At 47.2% G+C, this 13,738-nt stretch overlaps 2 protein-coding genes across 2 annotated transcripts in view; one reads left to right on the top strand and one right to left on the bottom strand.

Annotated features, from left to right (window-relative positions):
* Positions 1-6,924, top strand: part of si:dkey-178k16.1 (protein 4.1) — a 37,825-nt gene extending 30,901 nt beyond the window's left edge. The window contains exons 15-21 of the mRNA XM_047040907.1: positions 310-693; positions 1,200-1,409; positions 1,664-1,723; positions 2,206-2,295; positions 2,441-2,521; positions 2,948-3,064; positions 3,146-6,924. Of these exons, the coding sequence (XP_046896863.1) occupies positions 310-693; positions 1,200-1,409; positions 1,664-1,723; positions 2,206-2,295; positions 2,441-2,521; positions 2,948-3,064; positions 3,146-3,151 (948 nt within the window). The 3' untranslated portion in view covers positions 3,152-6,924. The remainder of the gene's footprint in view (positions 1-309; positions 694-1,199; positions 1,410-1,663; positions 1,724-2,205; positions 2,296-2,440; positions 2,522-2,947; positions 3,065-3,145) is intronic.
* Positions 6,925-8,581: 1,657 nt separating this feature from the next.
* cntn3a.1 (contactin 3a, tandem duplicate 1) overlaps positions 8,582-13,738 on the bottom strand; it is a 63,211-nt gene continuing 58,054 nt past the window's right edge. The window contains exons 19-23 of the mRNA XM_047040842.1: positions 13,292-13,407; positions 12,102-12,288; positions 10,762-10,874; positions 10,083-10,251; positions 8,582-8,748 (exon numbers count right to left, since the gene is read on the bottom strand). Coding sequence (XP_046896798.1) covers positions 8,657-8,748; positions 10,083-10,251; positions 10,762-10,874; positions 12,102-12,288; positions 13,292-13,407 — 677 coding nt within the window. The 3' untranslated portion in view covers positions 8,582-8,656. The remainder of the gene's footprint in view (positions 8,749-10,082; positions 10,252-10,761; positions 10,875-12,101; positions 12,289-13,291; positions 13,408-13,738) is intronic.

Here is a 13,738-nt window from a genome sequence, read left to right as displayed (position 1 = left end):
TGTCTTTCCTGGGGCGCCTGGGGTAGCTTAATGCACGTATCCATGTAGGCTGAAGTTTTACCGCAGTGGCCTGAGTTTCAATCTGGCCGTGGCCCTTTGCTGCATGTCTACACCTCTCTCTTCCTGACATACTCCATTTACAAACTGTCCATTAAAGCATGAAAAACGCCCCCCCCCCCAAAAAAAACAAACAAACACCTAATTTATTTCATTTTTTGGGCCATTACTTGTATTCCTTTCCCTGTGTCATATGTTTTATCCCTCCGTGTAACCCTCCCTCCTGCATGTCGTTCCTCGTCTGTCCTCCAGAGGGAGCCGTGGGAGCGACGCCTGGGCTCCGTGTCGGAGGACGACCCCGACCACGAGACCCTGTACCTGAAGGAAACCCACCTGGGCATCGAGCGCAAGTGCTCCAGCATCACAGTCAGCTCCACGTCCAGCCTGGAGGCGGAGGTGGACTTCACCGTGCTCATGGACCTGCACACGGGGATGGAGGAGTTCTCCAAGGGCATGACGGAGCTAGGAGGGAGGGACACGTCCCCGGACGGCGGCCTCAGCCTGGGCATCGACCTGCTGCAGGAGCCCTGCGAGCCCCCGCTGGTGGCGGTCCCCATCCCGGCCCCCCGGAGCAGCCCCCCCATGAAGAAGCCCCACCCCGGGGAGGAGGTCAGGCACGAGGGCAAGCGGCCGGAGGTAAACGGACACCGTGGGGTTGTGGGTTGGCGTCGCCGTGGCAGCACTCTGTTGTTTTGGTTTGAAGATGGATGGGTGGGAGTTTGTTGGTTTTGAGGACGCTGTTTTAGTCTCACTCAAGACTGTAAATTCAAACTTGGTGCATATTGTTGTTTCAAAATGTGAATTTAATCTAATGGTCATCCAAAACCTTTTAGCTTGCCAGAGCAAAATAATTCATCTTGCTATCATTTTCTTTCCCTCTGGCTTAGCTTAGCCCAAGCAAAATAACAAATACATTTAGTCATTTAGCAGACGCTCTTATCCTGAGCGACTTACAGTAAGTACAGGGACGTTCTCCCCGAGGCAAGTAGGCTGAAGTGCCTTGCCCAAGGACACAATATAATTTAGCACGGCCAGGAATCGAACTAACAACCTTATGATTAATAGCCCGACTCCCTAACCGCTCAGCCATCTGACCCCCTCACACATTTTTATCCGTTTTTTCCCCATCCTCTCTTCTAAAGCCTGTAGTTCCCAGAAAACCAAAGAGGTCGGTGCCTGTCGACAGAGAGCCCTCGCTGAGAGACGGTGGTCACATGACCCCGGGCCTGGCCCTGAGCCGGGAGGCCAGCGACGTCATGGCGCCCCACGGGCCCAGGAAGACAGACGTCCGCACGGAGACGCAGCCCAACGGCTCCGAGGTCACCACGACCATCGTGGAGTTCACCAACCAGGTACCTCCCGATCGCACAGCCACTGTCTGGAGACGGATATATGAACGTATTCTGTCAACATTCCTCTTTATTCATAAGATATGACGGGCAGGTGGTTGGATGAGTCTTTTCTAACGGATGGGATCAAGTGGAATGGATCATTCGCTGTTAATGTCATGGCTCAAACCTGTAGGACTTTGAAACGCTGATAAAACAGATGAGTGACTGTGCTGTGTGACTGGTTTGTAAGTGTTCAGGATTCCTGTGTGTTTCAGGATCAGTGTGTGACTGGACTAGGAGAGGGGCCCTACCTGACGAGAGACAGTGTGTCCCCTGTGAGTACAGACGCTGTCTGATCTGTCCCATTTGAACTCGTCGGCACGCTGAGCCAAAGGCCTCTGGGGCCTGAGCCTACTTTTCCCTCAGTGTTGGAGTGAAATGGTGAACCAGGGACCTGAATTCTGAATGTGGGCCTGGCTTTGTGTGGCAACTGTATCAGAATCAAAATCAGAATTGTGTTTAATCGCTTTAATAAAGTAAGTGGTCACAAACAAGGAATTTACTTTGGTGGGCAGGTGCATACAGTGAACATTTAAACATAATGAACAAAATAAAAAAATAAAAAAGGGCTATACAATAAAATACTAGGGCTATAATATAAAATATAAAAAGTATGTGCGTAGGTGTGCATGCACTTTCAGCGTGTGTGTCTGTGCGTGTGTGTTGGTGTGTGCACGCATTGGTGTGAATATGTGAATACCTTTGTGTGTGAATGTGTTTGTGTGTGTGTGTATTTACCTGTGCTCCATCCTGACAGGTGCACATGGGTTCTTTGGGAAGAGAAGCTTCCGGATCTCCCATACTGGTCGCTGAGAACGTTACCTCGGCAACCACACACGTTACCAAGGTAGCGATTAATTACATATATGCTAATAATCTTGGATACCTTTAGCTGCATTCTGTTGCTTCCTAATGTTAGACAATTCAGTGTGTTGAATAGGACTGTGTACATGGTGTGTTGAAGGTAGTTTTGTACCTGTGTTGTGTTGCAGACCGTGAAAGGGGGCTATTCAGAGACCAGGATTGAGAAGAGGATTATAATCACAGGAGACGATGATGTTGATCAAGAACAGGTGAGATGTCAAGTCTGCACTGCAACACATCCTGGGATCTTAGGGAACACAAGGAAAGCAACCCCTTAGGTATCCAGCAATATATAAAAGGATGAACTCTATATATGTGTCTATATAATGTAAATAACATGATACCATTAGCAACATGTCTACCATACGTCATTATCTTAAAGCGTCCTGGGATCTAAAGGAAGACTGAGAGGCCATAGAAGGTCTTGAGATTTGTAGTTCTTTAGAGTTCTGTAGACGGTTAAGTATTGCTACTCTGTCTGCTAAACCCTCCCCCTTTTATTTGTGTATCTCCCCCTCCTCTCTCTCCCCTCCCTTCTCTCTCCCCTCCCTTCTCTCTCCCCTCCCTCTCTCTCCCCTCCCTCTCTCTGCCCCTCCCCTCTCTCTTTCCCCTCCCCTCTCTCTCCCCTCTCACAGGCCCTGGCTATTGCCATCCAGGAGGCCAAGCAACAGCATCCTGACATGCTGGTCACCAAGGCAGTGGTCGTCAGGGAAACGGAGTCCTCGACGGAATCTCCGCGAGGCGTGTCAGAGGTACGGCGGGTCAGAGAGCTGTGGTGTGACTCAGCTGGAGGTCAGTGTGGTGACGCCTGCTTGTTTTCTTCTCTCCTGCAGTCATGATTCCCAGAGACAACAGCGCCCCCCTCAGGACCAGACATGTCAGTGCTGGACCTGAGGCTACAGTCCTACACACCTGACTACTGCCTTTTGAGCTCTGATACACACACACACACACACACATTCACAGACCCACACTCATACAGACTGACAGACACGCATACACTCCACACTAATTCCATCACACTGGAAAACTCAAATAAGCCAATATTGTTCCCGGATGTATCTACCCCAGAAGCAACATGACTCATTAAAAGAAAAAAATCCCTTTATTGGTTAACCTTTCCCTTGCTTTATGCATTATCTGGCAGTGAATGGGTTAATCACAGACTGCAGTGGCTCGATGGACATTTCAGTAAGAATATTAGAAGGAGGAGGAGAGGGGGGTTAAATACAAAATATAATTTGAGCTAAAAGAAACTACAATATTGTTTAACATGTTAAAAAAAGAAAAGAAAATAGGATTAACCTGGATTCCAGATAACTTTATCTACAAGTATTCCCCCTTTAGAACCTTCTAGAGACGTAAACCTACAGTGAGCAGTGTGTTCCCGCAGTGTTACCTTACCTGGTGTGGATGAGGATGATCCACACCCAGGACTGGAGTAGTGAAGGCGGTGAAGCAGGGTTATCAAAGATGGAGTCGCACTTGGAGATTTTCTACTCTCTAAACTGGCTATGTAAAGAGCAGCCCCACCACGCCCTCCTCCTTCCCTTCTCTCTTCCCCCTTATCCCCTCTTCCCCTTTGGCCCTCTTCCTCCTCCCTCTCTCCCTCTCCTCAGTCCTCCCTTTCAATGTTCCCTCCAAAAAGTTTTTGCACTGAGCAAATATAAATCTGTCTAAGCGCAAACCTCAGTACTCTGAGCAAAGTTTGCAGAGAACCCCGCTAGCTTCTTCTTAGATAAATATATCAGAAAGCTTCACCATCGCTTGTGACCGTTTGAAGGATTTCATCCAGCCATTCATGTTGAAATGTAAAACTGCCCCGTTTTTTGGGGCGCCTGTAAAGGTAACGTTTCCTGATGTTCGTTACTAGTCAAAGGCTTGAGCTGAGCCCCACGGTTGTTGTTCTGTTAAAAGCTTGCGTGTAGCCTAGAGTGACATTGAAATGCATGAAGTGGACTTCGCCGCATTTGGCCGATCAACTGAACATTTATAGTTTTTCTAAAATAATCCTTAAAAAAATACAGATTTTATTTTGTGCGCGGTCTGAAAAATCGAGTGCGCGGGTCCTTCAACTGGTCTGCGCGGCCGCGGACGCATGCAGCTTAGAGGGAACATTGCTCCCTTCCCCCCTCTTTCCCCTACTCCACTCCTCCCCTCCTCCCTCCCCCTCGCCCCCCCCGCGTCTGACAGTGACTGGTAAACTGTCCGAGGGAGGTCCAGAGGATGCGTGAGCACCTGCCTGCGACGCTGAGGTCGCTGGGACGGACGCCTGGCGGGTTCCGGAGCGCCAGATGGGCCGAGGCGAAGGCGTGACACGGCAGGTCACACGCCAAGGTCGGCGCCGAACTCTTCTCTCCGTCAGCCCCGCAACTTCCTGCTCACGTGCACGTCTTGTTGCAAGGCTGATGTGGGTTACATTCAAAGAACTGTCACCTATTATATTGTTAACCCCCCCCCCACACACACACACACTCAAACACACATACATACACACAACCAAACTAACTACCAACTGTATGGTGGAATCTCAGCAGTTACTACCCTGGACAAGTAGATTATAGATGTTACTGTATTCTTATGGATTGTTTTCATATTGCAGATGTTGTAGGTGTGAGAAAGTGGATTTCTGTGAATGGAGTGGTCATCGCATGGCCACTGGTAGATAACAGATATTATGTGCCAGGTGTGTTTTCATAAAGTGGTGAATGTGTGACTACTGAGCATGTCTGCTCCTTGGTCCAGACAGGCACCTGAGATGCAGAGCATTCAGCTGGAACACAAGTTTGTAGGCCACCGATTTATCAAGTTCAAATAACGTAGATTTAGAAAGAACTTAGCCAAATAGGCTCCCATTGACACAAAGTATTTTAGAAATATCCTTGCATGACGAATACTTACATTATGAAATTGAATTGCATTATTTGATAAGATAGTAGGAAAATTGTTTTCTTCTAGGTAACCCCAGTTGTAATGCGTAGAGCAGAACATCCAGAATGCTGTACAGAGGATTGTTTTGCCTCCATCTGCAGTAGATAGGTTTGGTATGTGGATGAAATGTTAAAATATTATGTTATCCTCACCCTTGAATTTAGCAACGTCAGATCTCAAATCTGCACTGTAATCTTTGAATCTGCGCACAGGAAATTGATCTCTACAACAGGAAATTACACATATCAGCGAACGGCGGCATTTGCAGTTCAGAAATCGAAAAAGATTGATGACTACACTCAGTCCTTATGTGAAAGGGATATTGCTAATCATCTTTATTTCTTTTTTTTTACCAAACAAAAAAAAACAGACATGGGACTGTAGCCTTTTGTCTCTAGAATGCTGTTGGTACCCACCTACAAACCAGTGCTGCAGTGCATCTTCAACTAAAACTGCAAACTCTTTACTTGAAGGAGCACTGGTCAAGTTCATGAGAACATCTATATGCATGAAGGGCGACAGCAAATTATCTTTCTGTGCTGGTATTTAAAGTGAGGATAGAGAATGTGTGTTTGCCGTTGTAAGTGATCCAGATAGTTCCTGGGCATCTTTTGAATGAATTTATCCTCCTTTAAGGAAAGTGTTACAAGTGATAAGAATCGGAATCTTTCATTTATTTTCAGTGTTTGTTGGTGTGTGTGTGGTTGTACTGTTAGAAGGAGACCATGGACCTTGTTTACTATGACGTGTGGTGTGCCAATGTATGGTAGTAGTAAAACTAACATTTTTGTATGAAGAACTGCTTCCGACAGCTTTATTATCAAGGATTTACTATCCATGAACGATGAGCCAGAAATCTGACCAGGCTCCCATCTGGAACACAGTGGAAGGAAAAACCTTTACGGAATTTAGGAGAAAGTTTGGATAGCAGTACAACAAATCCACTGTGTGTTCTGTTGGCTACCAGACACGAGTGTGTGTTACTATAGTTACCGTGGCACCAAATGCAAGCGTGTGGGGCCTTCTAAATGTATCTGTCTCCAAGGACAACCATGTGGTGTTTTTATATTTCAGTTACAACGTCTCTTTCAATGACAGTTGTTGATGCCAGGGTTTAATGTATAGTAGGGGGTGACAAAACAACAACAACCTATATCCACAGGCTTGGTGAGGAAGTGCCATCTGTTGATTATACTGATGTACACCAGGGGGCACCCTTTCCCCAAATCGGAAGCTGTTGGTGCAATCTCCTCTGGTAAGAGGTTTGCCTATGAAAATGTCAGCAAACTAAGTCCTTACCTTAAGTCTTCATCACGAGGGATAAAAACACATTGACCTTGAACTCTGTGGTAACCTCCTCCACCTCCCCTTCCTCCTCCTCCCCCTCCCCCACCTCCTCCTAGAAGGAGCAGTCCACTCCTGGACGCCTGACAAGTAATCAAACAGACCCTGATTAAGAGACACTCAGCCAACGCTCTGTGCCAAACTCTGATTGGACGACCTCTGGCTGACCCCACCTCACCCCCCAACTCTTGCTCTTCCTGTATAGCCCTGCCCCTTCCTCACTTCAGTTCTCCTGTCTTTTGCTCTGTGCTGCTTCCCATCGCTAGGTGACGTGTCTTTGCTGTACAGTGTACCTGCATTACTTCTAAATGAATAAACAAAATTGAAGGAAACAAGATCTTTCTCACAATCTTTTCTTTTTTTTGTGCCTGTTGTTTTCATATGTTGTTTTTTTTATGAATTTCTTCAGAGAAATTAAGCTGTTGAGAAAGAATCGTTTTATGTTCACCAACAGCTCAAAAAATGTAATAAAAGGTTGTCACATTCTGCCATGTTTCTAAATTAAATTGGAATTGATACTCTCAGTATCAATGGACACACAATGGAAAATAAATGACAATATTTTTTTATTAAAAGCAGGGTTATCCATTCGAACATCCTAAGCCACACTGATCAGAATCATGCCAAATAGTCAACTGTAAAACACCATCTCTCACTGCAATTTTGAATCGAAGCAATGTAAGAAAACTCAGCAATCACGGCCACTTCTTTCACAACGTATTATGGCAGGAGAGAAAGGCATATCTCACTGAGCAGAAAAGCTCAAAAACATACGATGGAAAAGTTTCAAATAAATACGAGGATGAGAAACAGCCAAACAAAAACAATAAAAGAATCGGAACAAAAAATAAATATATATATATATATCTGGAGAAACAAATCAACACATGATGACGTACTACCACTAACAACATGGACAAAAAACCATGACAGACTTAAGGCTCATTTTGGACCTGAGGGTTTCATACATACAATGTACAGATGTTGCTCACACCTTCTAGCGTGGCTTTTATGCACTTATATAATGGAGGGAAAGGAGAGGACCGTGGGGGAAACATCCATCTATCAGTGGCGTTAAATTGAAGTGCTTACTGGCAGCCATGTTGGATGGCAGTGCATGTTTTTGCTGCACCGTGAGGCCAGGTGGATGGGAGCCATTTTGGTTCAAAACCCCAGTTGAGCCCAGTCCATTTGCACCACATATGGATCATCAACAATAGCAATGGTCTTAAACTAGACCCTAACAATGATGCGGTTAGAATAAATTCCCCGGTTGTTAAATTCCTGCGTGGCTGGCGAGCTTCAGTCTGGCACTGACTCACTTCAACAGGAAGCTGTCGAACATAGATCCCATAGCGACAGGGTGCTTATTCCCGTTTCCCTATCTTAGTTAAATATGGTGCCTTTTACAATCCTGGTGCAGATGTGGCCCAGGTACCAGAAGCTCTGGATGGGTCCGCTTGATTTATCATCCCAGTCAGTGCAGTCAGGGCATCAAATACAGTAGTCCCATAGTTCTCCAAGAAGTCCCTTAACACAGCTTTGATTGCTCACACTGAAAGCTGGGTATGTAAATCAATCAGCATGTGTAGTTCTCTCTCACCAGCCAGTGATGTGCTGCTATTGAACGCATATCCAGAGGATGCCCTAAAGAAAGACATGGGCTTGCGTTCGACAACATTTCGGACTCAAAACAGACCAAGTCCTCGTGGACATCACTGCTCGCTTTCCGAAAAGGAATCCTTTAGAAAAGTACAGTATGATATGGCAGAAGCTAGAAAAACAATCAAGACTATAACAAAATCAAACCGCGGTCACATCCATCCAGAAGCAGCTTTTGTAAGGAGCGTTGGTGCTTCCAAACGTCTCCTTGTTAAGATTTTTTTTTTTCCAAAACGTTGAAAGAAAGCCTCCACTTGACGGAGGTGGTCTTTGTAAGAAAACGATAGATTAGCAGATAGTGGAGAACAAAGAGACGCAGCTCTTGTGTACGTCTCTCCCTCCCTCCCTCCCTCCCTCTACGTCTCTGTGCTGCCTTCTGGAGAACTGTGGAGTCCTCAGAGCGTCGGTCATAGCAGCGTCCAGGCTGTGAGGGCGAGAGTCAGCACGCTCACCGCTGAGGAGGCCGGCGACGTTGCCGCCGCTCCAATGGCCAGCGAACCTGCAGGACAGGAAGATTCTAGAATATTCAGAACAAGAAGATCCTAGAACATTTAGAACAGGAAGATTCTAGAATATTCAGAACAGAAGATTCTAAAGGTTTCTCAGGCCTCAGACATGTACAATATCACATGAGATAATACAGACAATATGATATATTTGTGTATATATAAATGGGACTACTAAAACTGCCTGCAGATGGAGCTACAGCATTGGTCTTATTGGCCGAGCTGTATGTCAATTATGACTCAACTCACTGTAAAATGTTCCTCACGTTGTGTGAGGAAATTTCACATTTCCAGATGGCAAGATAGATGTGTGTATTAAGTAAGTCCACGCATACAAAGGTCTAAAAACGTCATGATGAAATATCACAGAAAATACTAATACAATAATATGTCAAGTTCTAAGACTAATGGAACTAAATCCATTTTAATCTGCACTTTAGAGTGTTCAGGTCTAAAATAACAACTGGTTGAGTGTAATTACTCTTAGGAGTCAATAGGTGGCACTGCTGTGCTACACTGGATATTGCTCTTCATCTATTGCATGGAGTCATTGTTCTGGAAATTGCTTGTCTATTTTAAACTTTCACATAAGCTATTTAGTTTTGTTGCCGTCTCCAGCGGGTGCAATACCTCGAACCCAACGTGTAGAGAAAAGAAACTCATTATCAGGCGTCACAGGAAGGGGCATCACATTTTGCTTACAACTTTTTACTTTCATTCCTTAATTTGTTTGCCCAAATATCTGTACTTTTTACTTCCTGCACTGTTTTTTCACTGTTATGATGTTGTTATTAAACTGTTGATACACTTATGTCATTACACTGTTGTTACACTGTTGTTATGCTGTTATTACACTGTAGTTACACTTTAATTATGTTATTGCATTGTTGTTACACTGATTATGTTGTTATTACACTGTTTTTTACCCTGTTGTAGAGGGAGTTAGTGATGTCTACAGGACTGAGAACAGAGCCATCCCTTATCACCCATGGCCATATTGGAGAGATTTGAAATTGTCGGCGTCAAAAAGGATTCCTGGCGAATGTGGGTGGAAATGTCTATAATGTCTCTGATGTAAGGTCCAGTCACCAGCGTGACACTAAAACAGGTATTAGTAATGGCTACTTTTTACTTAAGTATATGTCACAGCCCATACTTCTTTACTTTAACTTGAGTGAAAAAGTGAAGTCAGTACTTCACCTTTTACCAGTGACTTTTTAAACATGAGTATCTGTACTTCTACTTGAGTGAATCACATGTGTACTTTTGGCATCTTTGAAAGGAAGTGACATCACGGCAAGTGATGGCACAGGAAGTGACGTCAGACCTGCTATCCTGGGGATGGTGATCTGCCTGCTGCTGAGGCCCTCCCCTCCCTCGCTGAAGGGCTTGATCTGGATGACGTAGTCCTGGTTGACTGGCAGAGAGAGCTCCAGAGAGGTGCTGTTGGTCTTCACCACGCTGGGCTGGCCATGCCTGTCCTGACTGTACATCACCTGGGGGACGACACACACAAACACACGTCTCAGAGGGTTGCCATGGCGGCCTCGGGCACGCACGCTCAACTGCTGGGTTTGGTCGGTCGGACTGAAACCCCGGGTGTGGATCAGGGAAAGTTCAGCAGTGAGTGTAACCCCGTAACTAACACTGAGATGGTTAACCAACCCAGAGAAAGGTTAGTTACGAGTTTTGTCCTCTCGATTCTATGGTGAGAAGCCTAGCACAGTCACAACGGGGGAAGCCGACCCCCTCTCTGGTCCTGGTGGGTTACTACACCCGGAAACATTAAATCACTACACACACATCAAATCACATCAAATCATCCAGAATAAATGGAGGTCTCCTGACAGGAGAGGAGGCACTGTAGCGTTTTCAAATCTCGACAGGGAATCTGCTGGGCTTACAGTACAGAGCCACACATTATCTTCCAGTGGACCACAGAGATGCGGACCGCCGAACACCAAACCTTCCTGCTGCTACACCTTGTTTATTTCCCCCCTCCTCACTTTGTATCCGGTGACCTCGGACTCGTTCTCCAGCGCTCTGACTTGGTCCCACTTCAGGATGACCTTGGAGTTGGAGGTGTTCCACATGATCTTCACAGGAGCCTGGCTCGGTGCTGCACGACGCAGAGGAAGGGAGAGATTAGGGAGGGGAGGGAGGGGAGGGAGGGGAGAGGGGAGGGAGGGGAGGGAGGGGAGAGGGGAGGGAGGGGAGAGGGGAGGTGAAGTGGAGAGGCAAGATGAGGAATAGGAGGTAGGGAAGGGAGGGATGAGGAGGAGGGATGAGGAGAGATGAGGAATAGGAGGCAGGAAAGGGAGGGATGAGGAGGAGGGATGAGGAGAGATGAGGAATAGGAGGTAGGGAAGGGAGGGATGAGGAGGAGGGATGAGGAGAGATGAGGAATAGGAGGTAGGGAAGGGAGGGATGAGGAGGAGGGATGAGGAGAGATGAGGAATAGGAGGTAGGGAAGGGAGGGATGAGGAGGAGGGATGAGGAGAGATGAGGAATAGGAGGTAGGGAAGGGAGGGATGAGGAGGAGGGATGAGGAGGAGGGATGAGGAGGAGGGATGAGGAGGAGGGATGAGGAGGGATGAGGAATAGGAGGCAGGGAAGGGAGGGATGAGGAGGAGGGATGAGGAGAGATGAGGAATAGGAGGCAGGGAAGGGAGGGATGAGGAGGAGGGATGAGGAGAGATGAGGAATAGGAGGCAGGGAAGGGAGGGATGAGGAGGAGGGATGAGGAGAGATGAGGAATAGGAGGTAGGGAAGGGAGAGATGAGGAGGAGGGATGAGGAGAGATGAGGAATAGGAGGCAGGGAAGGGAGGGATGAGGAGGAGGGATGAGGAGAGATGAGGAATAGGAGGTAGGAAAGGGAGGGATGAGGAGGAGGGATGAGGAGGAGGGATGAGGAGGGGGGAATGAAAATGCATTAGAACTGTGGATCAACGGTTTTGTTGTTGTTGTTGTCAGTTTTATTTTATCTATATTAAACACACACAAATTTATTCATAGAATTATGCAATACGTTTCCTGACAAGTAATTGAGTAAGAGAGAGAGAGAGAGAGATCAGCTCATTAGACAGGAATACAGAAGAAAAGAGAGAGATGTGTACAGAGAAAGAGAACAAAGACGACAGAGCGAGAGAAAAAGACAGAAAGGCCCACTGGCAGACAGACAGATAGAGAGAGAGAGACAGACAAAAGAGAAAGAATGAGAAACCGAGAGAGAAATAAAGCGAGAGAGAGAGAGAGACTGAGAGAGCAAGAGTAAGAAGGTGCAAAAACCCCACAAAGACAGCAAAACAGACAGAAGGAAGAGATGTAGTTGTGGCGTATTCCTACGTGGTTTCTTGGTGGTGATGTTGACGGTGGCGCTGTGTGGGCCCAGCCCAGCACTGTTGTAGGCCCTGAGGAAGAGGTGATAGGTGGTGCTGCCCTCCAGCTCTCTGATCACCACCGACGTCTTGTTCCCCAGGGTCCGGACCACCCGCGCCTCCTCCTGCCTCTCCCCCTCGCACCAGTACCTCAGCTGATACACACAGGAGACACGCAGTCAGGCCCTGTCTCACCTCCGCAGTCAGGCCCTGTCTCACCTCCGCAGTCAGGCCCTGTCTCACCTCCAGAGTCAGGCCCTGTCTCACCTCCACAGTCAGGCCCTGTCTCACCTCCAGTCAGGCCCTGTCTCACCTCCAGAGTCAGGCCCTGTCTCACCTCCGCAGTCAGGCCCTGTCTCACCTCCACAGTCAGGCCCTGTCTCACCTCCGCAGTCAGGCCCTGTCTCACCTCCAGAGTCAGGCCCTGTCTCACCTCCACAGTCAGGCCCTGTCTCACCTCCACAGTCAGGCCCTGTCTCACCTCCATAGTCAGGCCCTGTCTCACCTTCACAGTCAGACCCTGTCTCACCTCCACAGTCAGGCCCTGTCTCACCTCCACAGTCAGACTCTGTCTCACCTACATAGTCAGGCCCTGTCTCACCTTCACAGTCAGACCCTGTCTCACCTCCACAGTCCGGCCCTGTCTCACCTTGCTCTTCAAACACAATGATCATTCACAAGAGAAAGGAGCTGTGCAGAGATAATACAAGTTTGCCCTTTTCTACTTTTTATGTGTTGCTACGCCTTTATTTATAACAAGATTTGCAAAGGTTTACTCTATTATGTGTCCTTTTCAATGGAGTGTGTGTGTGTCAGAAATGTGTCAAATGCTAAATGACTAAAAGACTGCTAAAAGCTTGAGTGCACTTGATGCATCTTCTCCAGAGTAATAAAACCAATGGATGACTCCCTTAAGGGGAGAATTAAACGCCCCACAATTACTTTTAAATACTTTATTTGATTTGTGTAATTGACAAAGGTCGGGTTTGCCTGTGTGCGTGTGCGTCTGTCTGTGTGTCTCCATTGTGTGCGTGTGTGTGCGCATCAACAGTGTGTGTGAGTTTTCAGTGTGTCTGCGTGAATGTGTGTCGGTGTGTGTGTGTGTATGCGTGCGTGTGTGTGTGTGTGTGTGTGTGCGTGCGTGTGTCCATGCTCTACCTCGTAGCCCAGGATGCGTCTGCGGTTGTTGCTCCAGGGGAGGGGCTTCCAGTTCACCTCCACCTGCGAGGACGACACACTCCTGGTCCTCAGCCGTCCTGGAGCACTGGTGGGCTCTGCACTCACACACACACACACACACACACACACTCACACACACACACACACACACACACACACACACACACACACACACACACACTCACACACACACTCACACACACACACACACACACACACACTCACACACACACACACACACACACACACACACACACTCACACACACACACACACACACGTACAAACAAACACACACTCACACACACACACACACACACGTACAAACAAACACACACACACAGGCAGCATCATGCGTAGGTGCACAGACACACCAGCACAGACAAAATACACACAAATGAGCGACAAGAGTCAAAACAGGTCAGGT

The sequence above is a fragment of the Hypomesus transpacificus genome, chromosome 18, assembly GCF_021917145.1.
Source record: "Hypomesus transpacificus isolate Combined female chromosome 18, fHypTra1, whole genome shotgun sequence".
In the NCBI taxonomy this organism is placed as follows: domain Eukaryota; kingdom Metazoa; phylum Chordata; class Actinopteri; order Osmeriformes; family Osmeridae; genus Hypomesus; species Hypomesus transpacificus.
The sequence above is the reverse complement of the archived record's forward strand: the minus strand, read 5'-3'. Positions and strand labels throughout refer to the sequence as shown.